This window comes from Pollachius pollachius (assembly GCF_949987615.1).
Source record: "Pollachius pollachius genome assembly, chromosome: 14".
Taxonomy (NCBI): domain Eukaryota; kingdom Metazoa; phylum Chordata; class Actinopteri; order Gadiformes; family Gadidae; genus Pollachius; species Pollachius pollachius.
The window spans coordinates 13,421,637-13,442,352 of NC_136947.1; the positions used below are offsets into that span (position 1 = coordinate 13,421,637).

A 20,716-nucleotide genomic window follows, 5' to 3' on the forward strand; every position below is an offset into this window, starting at 1 on the left:
ACTTAACTTCCGTTAGAGTTACAACAGAGAATGAAAAAAATCCTGCTTGTGTCCGTTTGTAGCCCTGTGCACGATTTGTGTGTGTGTGTGTGTGTGTGTTGGGGGGTCCTTGCAGCTGTCTATTTTTGCTCTGCCAAAGTCTTGTCTCCTGTTTCCGTCTGCTACTGTCAAAGCCTGGGCCGGCTTGCCTTAGTTCTGTCCTGTGCACACACACACACAAACGCACGCATGCACACTTACACACACACAGGTTAGAAGAAATGCATCCTCATAGGATTTTGGGTTCCAGGTATTTTGCATTTCACGTAATCTTCCTGCATTCCTGCAATTACATGCATAAAAAATGTGATTGAAAATAAATGTGTAAACCGAAAATTTTGTTGTGGTAACGTTATGTTACCACAGCCAAAATAGTGTGAATTAATTAATTGAATTAAACTGCTTTGATTTAAGTGAATTAAACACATCAATAAAATAAAGAGTGTTCATTCATTCATTCATTCATTTGATCAATGATTTTAATTTGGTAAAATGTGTGCAAGACATTCCTGTAGAGCGGCTCAGTGAACCCGGATCCCGCGCTCGCTTCAGGCCCATCTCAGCTGAGCCCTGGCTGTTGATTTGAGTGTTAATTCGCTAGTTTGAGTCACACACCTCTGCACTCATGCATTGCTATGGGTGAGCACTTGCCAGTTGTGACACACTTTCCATCCATCGGTGTTAGGAGCCTGTCGGCCCCGTCTTTGAATCTCACACACTCTAGTCCGGTCGGCTGCACTACCCTATCGATATCATCAACTGCTATGGCCACTATCTCTATGGCAACCTCTCCTCCCTATTGATATCTTTATAGCATCTATATAGCTATGGCTCTATCTCCTCCCTATTGCTGTATATGTGATGTCTATCTCTATGGCTCTCTCCTCTCCCTATTGCTATCGCTATGATGACGTCTATATCTATAATTCTCTCCTCTAAAACCCCATCTCTATGGCATTCAAACACAACTTTGCCTATTTTTTTGCTCATTTCTTTTTTTAAATGTGTTGATGTTTTTTAAATGTTCTGATGTCTCTGGATGCATAAGAAGGGAACCTTACAAAATTGTTATTGGCAAAGGTTGTTTCGGTCGAAGGACTTTAAAATCTTTGATGATGAAAGCCTAATAAAAACAGAAAAGGTTTTGAACTCAAAGTCGTTTGGCGAGGAAGAAGGTTGGAACCCGTCTGTCCTCGACAGGTTCAGGCTCACTTTGGAATAGGAGGACCGAGACAATCACGACCACGCAGCACAAAGTGTCCCGCGGCCTTCCACGCCTTTTCAATTTGAACACCCTGAGAGGTTTTTTCAGCAAAGCCATTAGGACAATTTGAAACGTGCTGTGCTGATGTGCTTCACTTTAACGCAAGAATATCTAGTGACTCCCATCAGAACCAGTCCTGCTTTAATCAGGAGCCCCCTACCCATCTAAGTCCCTCCCTGGGTCTCATGGGTCCGCTTCCCGGTGGACAGACCCCCCTGTCGACAGAACATTACGATGTCATCAGCGAGCGTTTAATGCACGCTCGCTGATCATTGGAGTAATAAGGTGCTCGTAAGGATCTGGTGGTTCGTTCAATGATGTCCTCTGATGGGCCGTGACAATCTCGTTTTGACCTCATTGGCTGTGACTAGTCTCATTTTTGTAAAGATGAGAACGGAGTGCTTTTATAAATAGTGATAGAGAAAAGAAAACCACAAATGGGGGCACTTTTTATGCCCGTGTGTAGTTTGTTTGAGTCTGTGGGAAAACTAAGCTAGTCTTGTCTGGTGGACTTTCGTTTTAGCTTTGTTGTATTTTATTTGATGCCATTCCAAGCAGTATATTCTAATCATATCAAAGTATTTTTGGTAAGATTTTTCAGTTTGCTCAATAATAAGTCATCGTATGGTAAGGGACAGGGTAGTGACTGGGATCCAATTTCCAAAACCTAACTGAATGCATTCATGAGATCTCGAGACCCCTCACCCGTGCATCCTCCCAGACCTGACCTTTCTCTGAATCCAGCCGCCTTGGATGAAAGCCATACTTAACGGTAAACTGGATTACTCACTAATGTATGATGCTACAATTTGAATATCCGGACAAGGATACATTCCAACACTTACTGTAGGGTTTAAACTCCACATGCTTACTAGACAAGGAGAAATAGTCTGCTTATGTGTCACCACATAAACCAAGGCTGCAGCGTTGACACACACAAATGTGCACACACGCAGGGATGCAATTACACACACATACAGACACATGCATCGTGTCATCTGGGTGCAGGTGTGTCAGTGCAGCGTAGTTTCTAGAGCGGAAATGCAAAGTAGCGCTGTTTACTTTCTGCTCCAAGGGCACGTCAAACAGGATGATGGGGAAGGCGAGAGAGTGTGTGTGTGTGTGTGTGTGTGTGTGTGTGTGTGCCCCCTCTGTCTCTCTGTAGTACCTCCAGGCTCCGGTCGATGCCACTTCACCAAGTTAAGCAGCTTCCAGGCTCACAGCTGCTCTACAGCTGCACACAGCGAGCCTGGCCCCTTGTGAACCGGGTGGAGGGGTGAGGGACGGATGGATGGGTAGATGATTGGTGGGCAGATCAGTGGAGGGGTGGAGGGGTGGATGGATGGATGAATGGGTAGATGATTGGTGAAGGGACCAGTGGAGGGACGAATGGGTAGATGGATGAATGGATGGACTGACTGACTGACTGACGACTGACGTATATGATCTGCATACAGTACAAGTGACATTGTGTATAAAGGGAGAAAAACAAATGAGAATGATTACACCCAATGAGCTTTTGAGTTATGACTTGTGATGGCCGACTCTAGAAACGTGGCAACAAAAAGTGGAATGACAATATCTGAATCAAAAAAACATCTGAAGTGATTCAATGAAAAGAGTGGCAAAACTTTATCAAGCACCACAGTATATTTGTATCATCCTCAGAAAGGATGTAAGTGCCACAAACATCACCCCATAATTAGTGTTGTGTTACTGTCATGGGTCATGGTACTGTCGTCCCCTGGGGATGACACAAATGGAGAGTATTTATTCTTGAGCGGCACCACCAAAGCGTTGCATCACCATCTGGTAAGAGAGGAAACCATGAAAGGCCTTAGAAATGTTGTTCTGACATTTAGAATAGTATCAGTAAAACTGATCGACCGAAACACACCGATGCCAAATGGCGTTCTGTCTCTCCACTCCTCCAAACATATGTAAGTGTGCCTATTTCTGTGTCTCCATCCAAAAGATCATTAATTAGTAACAATGTGACATAATGACTTTCATTATCGTCTACATAAAGGCGTTATTTAACATCCCTGTTTCCATTAGTCCGCGTGCCATGTGGATTTGTACTTCTATTGGATTTCTATTATTTTTGGGGGTAAGGGGGGTGGCACTCTGGGGGCAACTAGCGATTCCTTTCTCCCATGAGGGGGGTCTGTTCCTCTGAATGTCTGGCACGGGGGGGGGGGGCTAAATATGGCAGGCCGCTGAAAGAGAAATCTCTGGGAGTCATTGACTCTGGGTCAGGGGTCACGGCGGCCCTCCACGCCATTCAACACCACGAGACCCAGACTTGGTCTCGTTTCAGAGATGGATGACAACACCGTGGGACTCCTGGTTCCGGGGCTGTTCTAAAAAAAGAAATCGTTGATGTTGTAATTACTTGCTGTCATGCAGTCTTTCCTTTGGCTATTCGTTGAGGGTGGTTGACTCACCAAGTGTATGTTTACTGTTATTTTTACCTCTCGGTATCGCTGTTCTGGAAGAAAGGCGTGCCATAAATATAGTTTGTTCTGATGTATCCATCCCATAATTAGTCACCTACAACAAGGCGAGGGGATTGTCACGGGGAATTCTATTAGCCATCACCAGGTCTTTGTACAAAGTTGCAAGTAATAAATGGATGTATTTCAATTCATGAAACAAACTTGTGATCGGGGACTACAATCATTACATGGTAGTGGCTCGGGTTAAGTATCTATCCGAAACGCATTTCAGTGAGTTTGCCGATCCATGTCCGCGTAGCGATACCTTGTTACTTTCGTGAGCCTATGACTATCAACGAGCAATTCATCCTCCATAGACGGACAGATATGGACAAGCAGGGGCATGGCGCCTGTCTTTGTGCAGACCGTGCACTGTCCTGACTGGCCTGCTTCCCCATTCACCACACTGCTTAGAATTGCTCAATGGGAGGCCGAGCGACCGGGCCACTGTGTGTAAGGGCAGGAAGGCAGACAGACCGTGCTGTGTGAAGGAGGAATCGACCAAAACGCTGCTATCTTCCTCCGTAGCTTCTGGGCCACGGGGAGAGGATGCCATTTAATGCAAAGCTCCTCACACAGAGCCTACTGGGAGTTACTTTTGGGGTACTAGGGGGTGCTAGGGGATTGTAGATACCAAATAAGTTAGCCAGAGGGGAGGAATGGCATATGTAGAAGCAAATGTAGCAACATTTTATTTAAGTGTACTTTATATCGTCATTTGAACTGCTCCGTGTTGGAGCCAACAAAAGGGAGAAGAGAAGTTAACTGCAAGCCTAGAACAGCAGCCTCGCTCGTGGTGGAGAGAGCTGACAATTATCATCAAGAGAGCGCTTGTGTGTGTGTGCGTGTACGCGTGCGCGTGTGTGTGTCCATCTTGGCATGCTTGTCTTATGAAGACGGACCTCTCTACAGGGATGTAGTGAGCAGAAGACACAATTTTCAAAAGAAGCATTCATGAGGCAAGATTCATTTTTGAAGTCTTAATCGTTTTAGATGCCGGTGATAAAACAGTTTTTGCATGTATGCACATGCTGCCGTTTAACGAGTGTGAATCACACATCTAAAGTATCCAAACTTTGGAGGAACAGGACTCCTCTAAGCCAAAAACAAGATTTACAGGAACGAGAGTGAGAGCATGTAGATCTTCAGGACAGCACCTTTGAGGGAGCAGGATATGGGGGGGGGGGGGGGGGGGGGGAGCTGGACAATGAATAGAGAAAAAGAGAGGATAGAGAGAGCAAAAGGGAGAGAATGTAATTGGGGGTTGGGGGGAGGGAGAGAGGAATAGATAGTGATGTGTTAAACGTCAGAGCGGTGTGGCCACACAATTTGCTCCTTCTTTCCAATCTGAACTGATGAACGGTCCCAATTAAGTCAATTCTGGTTCCAATTAGAGATGGGCGATATGGCCTAAAATCCATATTGCGATATACATTGCAGCCTCTTGCGATAACGATATATATATCACAATATAAAATCATAAAATAACCGTTTCAGAACAGGTTACATAGACCCTAAGTAAAGCCAAACTGCTAAATGTATTTTAAAAAAAGAGAAATATAGTATGTCATTTCGAGAACATTTATTGTGAAACACTGTAATCATACAACATAATGTTGCAGATAAATAAAATTAGTATTGGGTTCCTTTCCTTTAGTGCAAACCATTCTAAAAGGCACTACACTTAGTTTAAGTCCTTGGTTCTTAAATGCCACCCAAGATGCAGAGAACAGGAAAAACGGGTGTCTTTCTAGATAAGGAACAGACACTGTACTGACAATTAGGGATGGGCATGATTAATTGATGATCGATCATTGATTGTTAAGATTCTTGTCGATTACGTGATATTTTTAACCATCAAAAGGAGGTTGACCCAGCCGGAGAGGTGGTCTCGGAGACGTTGCTCAACATGGAGCAAAGAGGAGACGGAACGTCTTTTGGATATTTGGGTCCGATATCCAAAAGACATTCCGTCTCCTCTTTGCTCCATGTTGAGCCACCACCCGACGGTCCGACAAAAGCAAGTAAAAAGTATGCTGGAAAACATAACTTAAAAATGCCGATGCATTTAACACATTCCGAGTCAGGATGAGGGAGAAGGAGTTGGACCAGTCCGCAGATCAATGTATATCACGCTGGATATCCATGGTTGTTTACTTTCACCGGTGCTAACCCCCCCCCCCCCCTTTTCTTTAACGCTTTACAGACCTTTTTGTCCAATGATTTAATCTATTCAGACCGGATCACGCATCTGTGCGTGTTTACCTTTAAGACCGGATTGCGCATCAATGCGTGTTTACCATTAACCCATTTGTACCGGCTGCGCGGAGCAACATTGTATCTACTAGATACAATGTTGCGCCGCACAGCAGCCGGTACAAATGGGTTAACGTTCTTTGCACACATGCAGGTTTGTTGACGAATTCTGGCACTGTTGCGAAAATTGCAATGTGAAAAGGAATTGCACCAAACCAAGAATTAAACATTGTATTTTGCGTCATCAACATGCATTATCGCGATAGAGCGATAGAATTAAAATCTCTATCGTAGGCCATTTTTGTATCGTTTATATCGTATATCGTTTATATCGCGCATTACTAGTTCCAATCCAGACGACACGCACGCACACGCGCGCAGGCGCACATGCACATTTGTGTGAATTTTTCTCTCCAAGTATATCTTCTTGCCTAAGTGTCTTTCCCTCTCCTTTTCTCCTTCATCCTACACTGCGTTCTACCTCTGATCGTTATCCTGTACCAGATAGCAGAGTGACTTGTAGGTTGCATGAGGACAACCGAAACATATAATCTGAATTGTAATCATCTTGTCTCTTCTGAAACTCTTAGCACAAGCTCCAAACGTAGTCCTGTAACCGGTAGAGTAACCAATGATGACTACTAATACTGCACCATTATGCCTCTGTGTGTGTGTGCGTATGTGTGTCTGTCTGTCTGTCTGTATGCCTGTTTGTGCGTTTATATCTTTGTGTGTGTGTCTGTGTTAGTGTGTGTGTGTGTGTGTGTGTGTGTGTGTGTGTGTTTGGGGCAGGTGAACAGCTTGCGTCGGCCAACAGATCCTCCGCAGGCCAGTCTCCCGCATCACTAGACAACCACGAGGCTCTAATTAAATAAACTCGTTAAGCCGAGAGGGTGAGCGAGTAGAGAGGAGGGGGGCTGGGGGGCGGGGCCAAAGCCACACCTGTCGTCCGGCCCTCGCAACCAATTCTGACTATGACTCTTGACAGTCCTGATCTATGTGGTTATACATCAGGACTGTCGTCACAACAGTAGAACCAGTTGCTGTGACAGTCCTAATCTATATGTTAGTACAACAGGAATGTCATAGCAACCGATTCTGTGGTCGCTACGGAAGTCCTGTATTTGTTTTGCCTATTTGTACTCTTTTATCTTTGTATTTTTGTTGTCCTTTTTTGTATCTTTTTAATTATTATTCTTGTTCACTGACAACCAAATTTCCTGTCTGGATAAATACATTTATTATTAAAACGTTTTATCTCCATCTCCCTTTGTAATCGTGCCTGCAAGTTTGCACTGTTGTCGTTTTTATATATAGCTATGCCTCGCGTTTCTCTATTGTCTCATTATTCATCTACCTCTTGTGCTGAGTCTTTTTGCACTCCTCTCTCTCTCTCTCTCTCGTTTCCATCACTGCACTCACTCTTTCTCTCTCTTTCTCGCCAACGTAATCCCACGCTTTGGGATGCCACCTTCACGGTCGGACGGGGAGATTATCCTGGGAATTTCGTTATTTGTTTTATTTTCGTCAGCCAAATCTTACACACAATGGACAGTAAACCATAACAGACACATCTTGTGATAATAGTAACTTTGTTATCTATGGAAAATGTCACTGTGCAAGGATGTCTCACACACACAGACGGAGAACGATTGTAAATTCCCCAAGAAAACATGGATTTTGTCATCAATTTATATTTTTGTCGTGTATGTGTGTGGGAGGGATGTGTGTTTGCGTGGGTCATCATTAATTATAACCATAGTCAGTTACTGTTTAGAACTTTGGTTCTCAAACCAAACATGTTCATGCCATGACTTCTGGAATGAATCATCCAACATCTTTTGTGTAGTAAGATATTAATCCTGTTTAATCAATCCATTGATCCTCTGTCCAGGACAGGGGTCTGACCCAAGGCCTCCATGTTAATCATCGTTCCTACGCCCGTCTTCCCACACAGAAACGCATGCACACACACACATTCTGCCTCACCCTTGGCCACGCCCCCTTCCCACCACACATGAAGTTAGAAGGAAGCTTCACACTTAGAAGCGCTATCTGTGTGGCCCTCCACTGACCAGTCGTCCTCAACATGATGTCTACTGGGAAGGTAGGTGGATAAGGCTGCTGAAGACCCTTACAATGCATCTTCTTGGTGGACGACTTGAATCACCCTTTACATTAGCTCATCTCAATGTTTGCAGACTTTCGAATCATACAAAAGCTGCACAAAGTCAGAGTTGGAGAGAACACAAATTAGCTATATGTTTTTGTTGTTGGTATTATAACATAGATAAAATAGTTCCGAAAAAAAAATAGCACACTTACTTGAACTTATAGACTGAATTCGGTGTGTAATTTTACCAACACGTTGGGATGTTTTGCTCAAGGGTGGCTGATAGGTGACGCTGAGGACCTTCGGGGATCAAACCCAGTACCTTATGGCTGGGGGTCAAACTGCCAAGCTACTAGCCTGGCAGTTTGACCAGGAGCAGGAGGCTTGAACTAGAGTGGTGTCTGTTATGTGACCCACCTCCGCCCTTTGAGGTTTAACATAGCTTTTGATAGACAGCGCTAAAGACACCAGAGCAAAAGGCATAGCTCTGTCCGTCAACTATAGGCTACACCTTTTCACCATGCTCAAAAACACAAGTTTCAATGCTCAGACTGCTATCAATGCCAAAAAGATTCACACCAACGCTTTATAAAAACATTTTAGCTAGCGCTAAATAAATGCGCTAGCTGTGATGTCCAATAGATAGATATGTTAAGAATGATGTTGTTGTTGTTGTTTTCAGCAGTTCAACGCTTGGCCAATGTGTACTTCTTGATTTGTATTTTTTTTGGGGGGGCTTTTCTGCCTTTCACTCCAGTACTAAATTAGTCTCAGACAACTAGCTTGTTTTCCCCCTAGGGTTTCTGACATGTTTAGTGGTTTAGCCAGCTGCCTCTCGGACTAACCTACACCCGGACTGTCCCCCAACTGATTAACGCTACGCCCTGACCCATACACTGAACACGGCCAGGGCTAAATCACACCGGGTGAAACCCATCCAGTCTTTGTTCGATTGACTTTTACATTCTCCTCTGAGTGAGTTGACGGACCGTCCTGCTCACGCCATTTGGGGGAGGGGTGATGTAACTTTAGGCCTGTGACAACCAGCTTCCGGACAGCCTTTACTGCCCGTTCTCTCTCTCTCTCTCGCTGTCTTTCTGAGTTGTGTCATTTCAAACACTATCATCGAATAAATTGTATGGTGGGGTACTGATGTGAATTTGTGTGCGCGGTAATGGTGTGTGTGTCTGTGTGTGTTGTGTGTGTCTGTGTGTGTTGTAATGGTGAGAGTGTGTTTGTGTGTGTGTGTGTGTGTGTGTGTGTGTGTGTGTGTGTGTGTGTGTGGTAATGGTGTGTGTGCCCCTTTGCAGCAGCAGGTTGATGCGTGAGGGAGGGAGGGGGGCCAACGTCTTAAGGGCCCATTACTCTCACCTCACATCCCACCAATAAAGAGGCCGCTTTGAGGTCGGGGGCGCGGAGGGGCTGTATCCGTGGTGTTGGGGTGGGGGTCCGGGCGAGGGTGCTTTTTGTTGTTTGCTAACAGTCCCGTTGTGTTGACTAAACTCTTCGTATAGGAGGAGTGGCGATTACGTGTGCCGCCTTAAGGAACTGGCACCCCTTTCCTTTCCCTGTTGCCGTTTGGTGTGGTAGAAAAGTCTGCTCAGTGCAGGGATGATATTATTATTATTATTATGTTTAATGTAAGTGTAATCTGAGAATTACAACACAGTACAAAGATAGTTCGGTTTTAGGTGCACAGAAACGGCTCGGTTCAAACTATCTATATATTTTTTTTAAACAGCCATTTAGCCGGGATAAAAACAAAACAAAAGTCTGGTTGTAGAGAGGTTCCATGACAACGGCGTTACGCGGCGTGCGGACATAGTGGGTTGTATTTGGTTGTTCATTCGTATGTGTTTAGAGCATAGAAGGTGGTCGATGATGGAGAGTGGAACTCAGAGGATTTTTTCATCTGAAAGCCGGTTAGTTTTGGCCTTCATGCGGGTTGGATACCTGAAGGCTGAGATTGTACATGCCGTCCGTCTGCCGATACAAGGTCTTCAATAGACAACCAACTGCCATTATTATATAAATCCAAACAAGCACATTTGGGACCTTGTTTACTGCAAAAAATAAACATTTTGTCTATCAAGGTTATAATCCGTCCTTGTTTACTTCACTGCAAAAACCAAAATATCTATAATAATAAATATAAACAAACCTGTACTAGAATTGTTAACAATCTAGCTAAAATATAACTCTCTACAATGTTATCCACAATTCGCCCATTGACCCAGACCTGAACAAGACTCCCTTCATCAGAAAAGAGGAGAGTGCCACTGGACTCCAGTACCTCCCTGCTATGTCTGCTCTCCCTCTCAAACTATGCCTCACTCTCATTATCACCTATACCGGGAACGTGGACAATTTGAGATGCATTTCTCAGACGTGTCGGACGAGGCTGTCAGAGAAACCATGGGTGTTGTGTGAGGCGATCCTCAGTTCGAACTTTAACCCCCGCCGGTACTTGAACATATGTCTCCCCTCCGTGAAACCTGACCTGGCCAGGCTCTTGCACCACAGAGTCTCTCACTCTGTCTGTCCATTGAGATTTGTGTCTCTCGCCCATCCTCCACTGGCTATCGCTGACAAATGTCAAGGAGTCAGGTGTCAGGCTGTCGGTTTTAATGGGCAGGATTTAAAGAACTGGCCTGTTTGAATTCCTTGAGGGCTTGACCCAAGGAGACAATGACTAGCCTCATATGGCTCATACTTAATCAGCAATTAGGAGTTTTCGTCCGTCATCCCAACACCCCGAGTTGACCCAAGATTGATTATCTCGGTGTGGTTTAAATGATTCGCGTTAGTCATCTCAAATGACTCAAACGTGACGCAAACATGTTCAAATGTTTGAGCTGTAGATGAATGTTGTAGACGTAATCCTGTGCAGAGGTTCATAAGATCAAGTTAGATCAAGGGTTTTTAACCAGGCTTGAACCCATGTAAACCAAGTCAAGGGTGTAGTCTCTTTAAAGCACCAGAAACTGCAATGCTGATGCCTGGCAAACTGACCACAGTGTGTTCATAAAGTGCGCCGCCGTGGCTGTGCCTCCGGGCCCACACGGTGTGTATGATAGGGATGGGAACTGGAGGGAGGGAGGGAGCTTTGGTTTGGATGACTAATTGCTAACAGGCACCTCCTTGTCAAAACTCGGTTTTATCGGCTCATTAAGTTTAAACATTGGCATTTCCCCCCACACATCTTTTGTTGATACGTTGTGTTGTGTGTGTTGGCGTGTTGATGTGTGTGTGTGTGTGTGTGTGTGTGTGTGTGTGTGTGTATGTAAATCGCAAGAGTATAAAAGTTACAACCAATGCACACAGATTACCTGCAGGCTTTCTTTAGAGAGATGCCCCCTAACCCTTACCTGCTCATCCATGTCCTTTTATATTTTTTCACTTTCAGCTGTGGAAAAAGCCTCAAGTGTTTGTGTGTGTGTGTTTGTGTGCATGTGCATGTGTCTGTGTTTGGCTTCACTTGTGAACTCCAATAGGTCCTGAATGAGAGCATTCGTTGAGATCCATGATTTAGAGTTTAAAAGCGAAGTTGATCGAGTTCACCTGTAATTCACGGGTACGACTCCCAACGACCTGCTCAGGGACACTTGGACTGGCTCCGAGTGCTGAACCGGCGAGATTTAATTCTCCTGACTTCATCATGAATGTCCATACGCTCAGGATAGCCATCCTGACAGGTCCGGACAGGTTGGTGTCTGGTAACACTCAGCAGTAGTCCTTTGTTTAGCAGGGAGGAGCCCTATCTACAGCACTCTTGGTCGTCCAGTTATTTTGCTGCCGGGCGTTCAGTAGATGCTTTCATCCAAACTCCCACGCAGACATTATTTCCTTAAGGCCGGGGCTGTGGAGGGCTGGGTGCATCTTGCTGGAAGAAGCCTGCAGGTAGGCCGCAGATATGTTGAGTTTTGTTTGCTGTGAAACGATCAGCATGGCTTCACTTATGTGATTATAAAGTTTCCACATTAGGGATGGAGTTCATTGAGAAGTAGAAACACTGAATCAGGAGAGAGAGAAAGAGAGAGAGAAGTTAGTCGGGTAAAGTAGATGAGAGTTAGAGAGGTGCATGTCTGTTCTTACGTAAGGCACAGATGGGAGTGACAGGGAGGCGGGAGTGAGGGAGAGGCTGAGGGGAGGAGGGAGGGAATAACGTCTGTCTGACTGAGTGACCGTAGGGCCGCTGGGAGATAACACGACAGGCTGGAACACCGAGAGGGAGAGAGAGATCATCCGCCTTGATCAAGCAAGACAACCTTGACCAGTCCTTCTCTTCCTTTCCTTACTCCCTACCGCTCTCCCTCTACCTCCCTGTTGCCCTTCCTTTCTCACTCTCTTTCCCTCTCTCGTGCCATCTCTCTTCCTCTCTCCATCTCGTTCTCCCTCGTACTTCCTCACTACCTCTCTCTCGCTCTACCTCTTTACTTCTTTGTCTATTGTTATTTCTCTATGCTCTCTCTCTCGCTCTCTCCATTCCTCTCTGTCCTGCTCCGTCTCCTTTTGTGTGTCTTGTCGTCTGTCTGATATCTAGGAAGACATCTGAGATCTGTGTCATCATTCCAGATTCTCTTGACTTGTATGTGATTGTTCGGAGACAATCCTGCAGTCAGACCCTGAACACTTGCACTCAAACCTGACTGAGTTTCACTAGTCCTCATGACACCCTGCCCGGGCGGTGACATTTGGCCTCTCTGTCTGCTGATCCACCTGTCCTGTAGACCAGATGTGTGTGTCTGTGGCTCCTTTCGTATATCATCCACACGCACACAGCTGTACTCTCTGGGCACTTACTGTTAAGCCAAAGACAATATGATCCACTGCATGCTGGGATGATGTTCCCACACCCACATCGACAGACACACACTGACAGACACACATGCAAGCCTACACAGCCACACACACCAAAATAGACACCTCCTCCATCCCACACACACAGACATACACATGTCAGACACAAAAATACATTTGCACTGTTCATACAAACAAACTCTGTGTTTCTCCGAGTCATCATGACCACATCTGCGGCCCATAGCCCGCCCTTCCCCTCTCCATCCCCCGAGCACCAAGTGGGGTCCAACAAACAGCTCTTTACCCTGCTCTCTCCAGACTGTTGTGGGCCCAGCTGGGCTCAGAGGCTTTGACCGCGCAGTCAGGGGGAACTCGAGCAGCTGTTCTTGACTCACTGTGGATCAGTGTTGATGTTCTGGAGTCACTGTGGATCAGTGTTGATGTTCTGGACTCACTGTGGATCAGTGTTTATGTTCTGGAGTCACTGTGGATCAGTGTTGATGTTCTGGACTCACTGTGGATCAGTGTTGATGTTCTGGAGTCACCCTGGATCAGTGTTTATGTTCTGGAGTCACTGCGGATCAGTGTTTATGTTCTGGAGTCACACTGGATCAGTGTTGATGTTCTGGACTCACTGTGGATCAGTGTTAATGTTCTGTACTGACTCTGGATCAGTGTTTATGTTCTGGAGTCACGCTGGATCAGTGTTGATGTTCTGGAGTCACTGTGGATCAGTGTTTATGTTCTGTAATGACTCTGGATCAGTGTTTATGTTCTGTACTGACTCTGGATCAGTGTTAATGTTCTGGAGTCAATGTGGATCAGTGTTTATGTTAAGGAGTCACTCTGGATCAGTGTTAATGTTCTGGAGTCACTGTGGATCAGTGTTTATGTTCCGGGGTCACTCCGGATCAATTGTTAATGTTCTCGATAAACTCTGGTTGAGTGGCTTTGATTTATGTGTTATGTTTTTGTTGATGTTCATTCACATTTTTTGCAAAAGTAAACAAATATTGCAATGAGCACCAGAATATAGCAACAGCACACACACACACACACACACACACACACACACACACAAACACACACACACACCCGTCTGAGTTCCCATACTTATTTACCTTTCCTACTACATGTTGCTCCCAATTAGCAGTAGTAGTAAAAGGGCATTGCATGATTTACAGACAAACACACACACACACACAAACACACACACACACACAGATTGGTGAGGGAGGTTTTGTACCATCTGACTACGGCAGACGGAGTGAACGGCGGAGGAGAAGGAGGTAAATGAGAACTTGAAATCAAGATGACAGCATCCCATGTTGGCCGGCGTCTGCTCTCGTGTGATGACCTCTCACGTGCACGGCGCCACGCATGGCGATGTCAGTGAACAGTTTGTGCATTCACACGCCTGTGTCCTCTCAACAACAGTTTCAAATAATTTGAGAAAAGCCGGGGGAAGAAAATTGTTCCGTCACTTTCTTTTTCCAATTCACGTGAAACATATAAATAAGTGATCCGTAGAATCGTTAGCATGGCAACCTGAATGGGCAAGATAGCCCGGTGGTAAATGGGAGGAAGAGAGAGAGCGAGCGAGGGAGATAACGCATTGTGCAGCCCAGCGCCGGGGCGTTACGTGTGTGTTTCTGTATACGAGCAGACGAGGCATGAAGCGAGCGAGTGATGCGATGGACTCAGCGAGCTGGAAGAGCAGAACCATCAGGAAAAAGTGCAGAAAAGACGAGGGTGGCCGAAAAAGGACCAGATGTAGGAGTGGCTGCAAAAGGCGGTCGGACGTTGAATCCCTCACGTATACTCTTTTCAAATCGAGTGTGTTTTATTGGAGTGACATTTCGTGGGGTAGATAAAGCTGTTAAAGGCTGTTGCGTATATTGAGTATGTTGGGTAACCGCTATTCACTGTTCATTAAGCAGACACATTTATCCAAGATGATTTACAGTGACGTCGTTAAGGTGCAGGTTGATGCTTGGGTAAGGGTATTGGCTAGAGGATTTCGCTCATGGACGTCCACGGGTTAGGCCGGAGAACATTGGGGATTCAATCAAGTACCTTTCGGCTTTGAGTCAGGAAAAATCATCCCCCAAAGTGCATTGCATGATGGAGCGCAGGTGCACTGTCAGCATTACTCGGGGCTCAGTCAACCACCAACTCCTTTTTAAGGGCGGGGTTCGGTTTTTCCCGGCGGTGGTTCTGGGGGGTGTGGGGATTCTGGTGATGGGTTTCCCGGAGACGGGCGTAGCGCGGTCGCAGCGCTCCACAGATTTATGCTGATGACATCGCCCCCCCTGCATCGATCCACGCCGACCTCTGTGACCATCCAATCACCCCCGCCCGCTCGGCCGCACTCTGTCCCCTCGCTTCGATACCCGTCTCCCTGCTCGCAGGGGAAGTACCAGCGGCCCGGTCCACCAGCGGTAGGGCTGCTGGTGTTTCCGGTTCAAGTCGATCCCTAAGACGTTAAATGTTTTAAACATCCGCCTGTCGTCCGTCATCCCAACACCCCGAGTTGACCAAAGATTGATTTGAATTCTACTTATTTTTGTGTCTGTTTCTTTTCCTATTCCTTGTCTCCGTCTATTGATCGGATGCGAAGTAGACCACAGCAGCGTTCCAGTTGACCGATAGGGCTCGGGTCGATGCTGAGATCGATCGGGCCGGGCCGCGAATGCTCCAGGATCAATGCAGGATCTGTCTCCCACGTCGCGGTGGTTTTATTTATCTATTCCCTTCCCGTCCCGGGGATATCACCTCTCTCCCAGTGGTTTTCCCGTTTTTTACGGCGATGATATGTTCTGTCTCATTGTCCTTTATCGCTGAATGCCACTTTTCCATGCTTCGTAAAGTTTTATCCCTGCCCATCTTTACGCACAATTGTTTTTGTACTCCGGTGCTCCCGTATGGATGTGGGAATGCCCATCGATTTGAGGTAGCATGTCCGCTATGTTACGATTTACTATGGAGACGTTTATTAGCGGCTTCTGACCGGCGGTGAATACCCAGCCATGTCCTTAATGAGCAGGAAAGACTTTCTCCAAGATGCCTGGAGACACGTCGGGTATCGAGCCCGGCACCCTTTCAGCTGCGGGTCGAGCCCCCTTGCCACTAGACTATCAATAACCGTACAGTGCAGCTCCTCGGTTTACACAGACTCTTATTTAAACACATCTCTCTCTACATCTGCCTCGGTCTCTCTCCCTCTCTACACATGCCACACATAATGTACAGTGTTTGTGTTTTAGTGTTCATTAAAAACTGTCAATCAAAATATGATGAGGGATTATTCTAAAGGTCTCTCTCTCTCTCTCTCTTTGTCTCTCTCTATCTCTCCCTTTCCCTCTCCCCCCCACAGAACGGAGCGGTTCCGGGGGAACCGGCAAAGCAGGATGAGAACTCGCGGCGAGGGAACTGGGGGAACCAGATTGAGTTTGTTCTCACCAGCGTGGGCTACGCCGTGGGCCTGGGCAACGTCTGGCGCTTCCCTTACCTCTGCTACCGCAATGGAGGAGGTAGGACCCCCCCGCCTCCCTGCCCAATCCACTGGAGTTTGCCACCATTTTTCCCCCAAGTGCAAAAAAGTCAACGCTAATAAATTCACGCACGTTTCAAATTATCAGTATATAACAGAAATTCACTTTATTCAACCAGTTTGTAGCCATTTTGGTTAGTTAACAGCTTACGGTGGGTAACTTGATAAATTTTATTTGGCCCCAAGGATTTTAAAACTTTACCTGACCAACCAACTAATATGGCCGCAAGGGGACTAGGATTATAATAATAATCTATGTTCAATGTTTACGTGCTTGTAAATTTGGCGTAATTTACGAGCATGTAAATTACGTGCTCGTAAATTATGTCATAATGTTCGCTGGAGCAGACTGTCAAATGTATGAGCCTACAGGCTAGATTGCCGACATGTGTGATCAAACCATTCCCCTTGTCTGTCGTTCACTAGTCCGAATTATCTGCCGATCAGTCAAAATGTCTGATCGAACTGAGTAATGAATGCATTGGTGTAGACACGTTCGCAGCAGAAATCAATGATTTTCCGAAAAAGATTTGGTCGCTTAAGGTATTACGTTTTTTTGTCGGACAGGGCGGTAAAGCCAAAAGGTGGCGGTGGTGAGGAGGGTGATCGTGATGAAATCGACCTCAGTGTTTTGATGTTCTGCAGACGCTTATCGGTGGCTCGGTGTTAAAAGAGTTCTGGATCAAAACAGGAGCGGTCAAAGGGTCATGGTATACCCAGAATGGCTGTTGTTGATGTTCCTGAGAATAATGGATGGCTGACATATAAATACGTTGGGAGGGGGACTATGCAAGATTTGCTCAAATGTCATGACAAGGCACACTCCCTCAGTACAAATTATTCACTTTCTCTCTCTGTCTCTCTTTCTGTATATTGCCCCCTCCCCCATCTCTCTCTTGCATTCCCCTCTACCCCTTTCTCGCTCTACGTCTCCCTCTCTCTCTCTAACACCCCCTTCCCTCTCCCCCTCCCTATCTCTATCCCAATCCCTCTGTCTCTTTCCTCCATCTCTGCCTCTCCCCCTCTGTCTACCTGCCCACCCCGTCCCACTCTCCCCCCGTCCCCTCTACCTCCCGCCTGCCCCCCCCCCCCCTCTCTTCCCTTCTACTGCCCTCCCTGCCTCTCCCTCCCCCTATACTTCTCCACCATCTCTCCATCTCTTTCTCTAATGCTCTCTCTCTCTCTCTCTCTCTCTCTCTCTCTCATTCCCTTCTCTTGTTCCCTCTCTTTCCCTCTGTCTCTTTCCCTCTCTCTCTCTCTCTCTCTCTCTCTCTCTCTCTCTCTCTCTCTCTCTCTCTCTCTCTCTCTCTCATTCCCTTCTCTTGTTCCCTCTCTTTCCCTCTCTCTCTCCAGGTGCCTTCATGCTGCCCTACTTCATAATGCTGGTGTTCTGTGGCATCCCTCTCTTCTTCCTGGAGCTCTCCTTCGGACAGTTTGCCAGCCAGGGCTGCCTGGGGGTCTGGAAGATCAGCCCCATGTTTAAAGGTCAGTTCCCGCCCGGAGGCGGCCGAGGTTGGGGATGGATGGATGGATGGATGGCTGGGTGGGTGGTAGGTGGAGGTGGTCGAGTTGTTAGCAGTGGCTCGGGGTGGGTGGGCGATTGGTGGTGGAAGAAAAAATGAATTACCTTATTATGTTAATACATTACAATAAGGATACATTCACTAACCATTCATTAACGCTGGCTAATGTAGTAATAAGCATTAAACTCAGTTATTTAAAAGTTAACAAATTATCTATGGTACTCGTATAGATTATTTGATAGGGTTAGGGTTATCCTTAACCAACTAACCTAAACACTAACCCTCAGCCCAACCCTTATCCTTACCCCTATGCTGTATAATAAATAATCATTAGTTAACTGCATTAACTAATGATAATTAATGGATTTAATGTACCCTTATCGCAAAATGTTACCCTATTATGTTTTCTAAATTAAAGAATTTACTTCTTCACACATCTGTTGCAATAATAAACAGAGTGCAAAGTGAAAGTGCTGCCCAAGCATCTGTCTGAAGTAACAAAGCAGAGCGCAGCACAGCTGTAGCAATCACAAAACACGGCAACTCTTTCTTCTTCTGCCGGGGCCTAGTGAAGGGCTACAATGGGAGAGCAGAGCACGACGCCGCAGAAATCCCAAACACGTACCATCACACGCACAATGCTCTGAATGCAACTAAAGTGTCAAAGCGACAAAACAGCCCACGTAAGTTAATGCCTGGTGCACTTTAGGGATGGCCTTCAGCCTAGACATCCAACGGGCTTCGTTCCGGATGCGTACGTATGTACGATGCGTCCCTTTGGATAAAAGCATCTGCCAAACGACACAATGTTAACTTGATTTGAAGAAACTCATCTGAACATTTCCCCTTGTAGCGGCACACTCGCGGTAAAGTACAGACAACAATGGTGAATTACACACTAAGCGTTTTGGGCTCAACAGACCGTTTCCAGATCAGATTCCCCCTGGCCGCGCCCGGCTCCGAATTCCGCCGCCTCTGGTTCCCTTCTTTGGTTCGCTCGTTCCTGTGCACACGAGGGCCACAGATGGCCTGGCTCTGTGTTCCCACGTTAGCGCTGCTCTTTGAAGGAATCCCTGGTGGGCATGAATGCGTATCTCCCTCACTGCACCCATCGAGGTCATCGCAGCGCATCAACACGCCCCAACACCCCCCGTCCCCGCCACTGCTCTGGGATCGTTTGCTTCGGCCTCGGTTCTTTATTTATCGAACCCGTGTTTAACCCCGTTGGTCTTATTGAGATTAAAAACGCCTTCTGCCTGAGCCACCTGGTCCAGACAAGCGGCATAACGTCTCCAGTTTGCAGGCGTGTCTGCTAAATTCGATTTTAAAGCAGCATTTGTAATTGCTTCGCCGAGTTTGCCAACAGGCAAGCAAAACGTCCCACGAACCAAAATGCAATTCATTAATCAACCCATCGATCAGCACACTTTTTTCTCCTTGTTTAGCTCCTGATATTCCCAATGCATTACTCACCTCTATTCTCCCTCACTCTTACCCTGCCTCTTTTTCCCTCTCCCCTATTTCTCCAACCTCCGCCAATCCCCACCCTTATCTGATCTCCCCCCTCTCTCTCGCTCTCTCTCTCTCTCTCTCTCCCCCTGCCTCCCCCCTCTAGGCGTGGGCTACGGCATGATGGTGGTGTCCACCTACATCGGCATCTACTACAACGTGGTGATCTGCATCGCCTTCTACTACTTCTTCATGTCCATGACGGACGTGCTGCCGTGGACGTACTGCAACAACCCCTGGAACACGCCCGCCTGCGTGGGCGTGATGGACGCCGCCAACCGCACCTTCGCCAACGCCACCAGCGGGCTGGCCGCCGTCGCCGTGGAGGGGGTCAGCGCGGTGGTCAACCGCACCAAGCGTACCAGCCCCAGCGAGGAGTACTGGAAGTAAGAGACCATTCCCCCCAATATCGTCGTCCCCCCTGTCTCTGTTTGAAATGTGGTGATCTGGGGTCCAGCAGTCCTGCTATGTTACAGCAGAACTTTGGATCCAGCAGTCCTACTATGTTACAGCAAAACCTCTTGGGGGGGGGACGACAGAGAGCCTTGGCTGGAAACCAAGAACCAAAAGGGCCGAAGTTACGGCTTGTTTCCTGTTTCGTTACGGAGCTATTCCTCCGAAGAGTAGAATATCTAATTTGCGCTTTGAGAAGGGGGTTTTAATAAGTGTTTCTACAGTAAGCAGGCGTCACGCTGTTGGATTAAAAACTTCACAGACCCTTTTTCTCACAACGTTGGTGTCCGGGACAGGATGTTTTAGCTTGTCCTTCCCGGGAAAAGATGACTTCTAGGGCTGGCCGAGTTTGTGTTCGATGTTGGCCAATTACGCCCTTACAGATCCCCGCCTCAAGCAGCATGATTGGTCGAAACAAATATGAAGCGACAGAAAGTGAAGCATCGGGGTCACCTAGTTTTGAGTTCTGCTGATTTGTTAGACTAGCACTGTGGAAACACTGCTGGAATTAAAAGACCAATGTATCCCTTTTGGTACTGTGGTAGCAGGAACAGGATGTTCCCTCTACATATATGGTCATTAAGCATTTACTTGTGAATTCAGATACTAGTCTAGAAGAGTATGCACTGCTTCATTTGGCAAATACCTTGATTCAAAGTCACTTGCAAGTCAATAGAGTCAAAGCAGAGATACAAAATGATAAAGGAA

At 46.5% G+C, this 20,716-nt stretch overlaps 1 protein-coding gene across 2 annotated transcripts in view; it reads left to right on the forward strand.

Annotated features, from left to right (window-relative positions):
- slc6a9 (solute carrier family 6 member 9) overlaps positions 1–20,716 on the forward strand; it is a 45,575-nt gene that overhangs the window by 15,460 nt on the left and 9,399 nt on the right. For both annotated transcript variants that reach the window (XM_079750403.1, XM_079750402.1), the window contains exons 2-4: positions 16,347–16,503; positions 17,877–18,008; positions 19,662–19,941. In XM_079750403.1, coding sequence (XP_079606529.1) covers positions 16,347–16,503; positions 17,877–18,008; positions 19,662–19,941 — 569 coding nt within the window. The remainder of the gene's footprint in view (positions 1–16,346; positions 16,504–17,876; positions 18,009–19,661; positions 19,942–20,716) is intronic.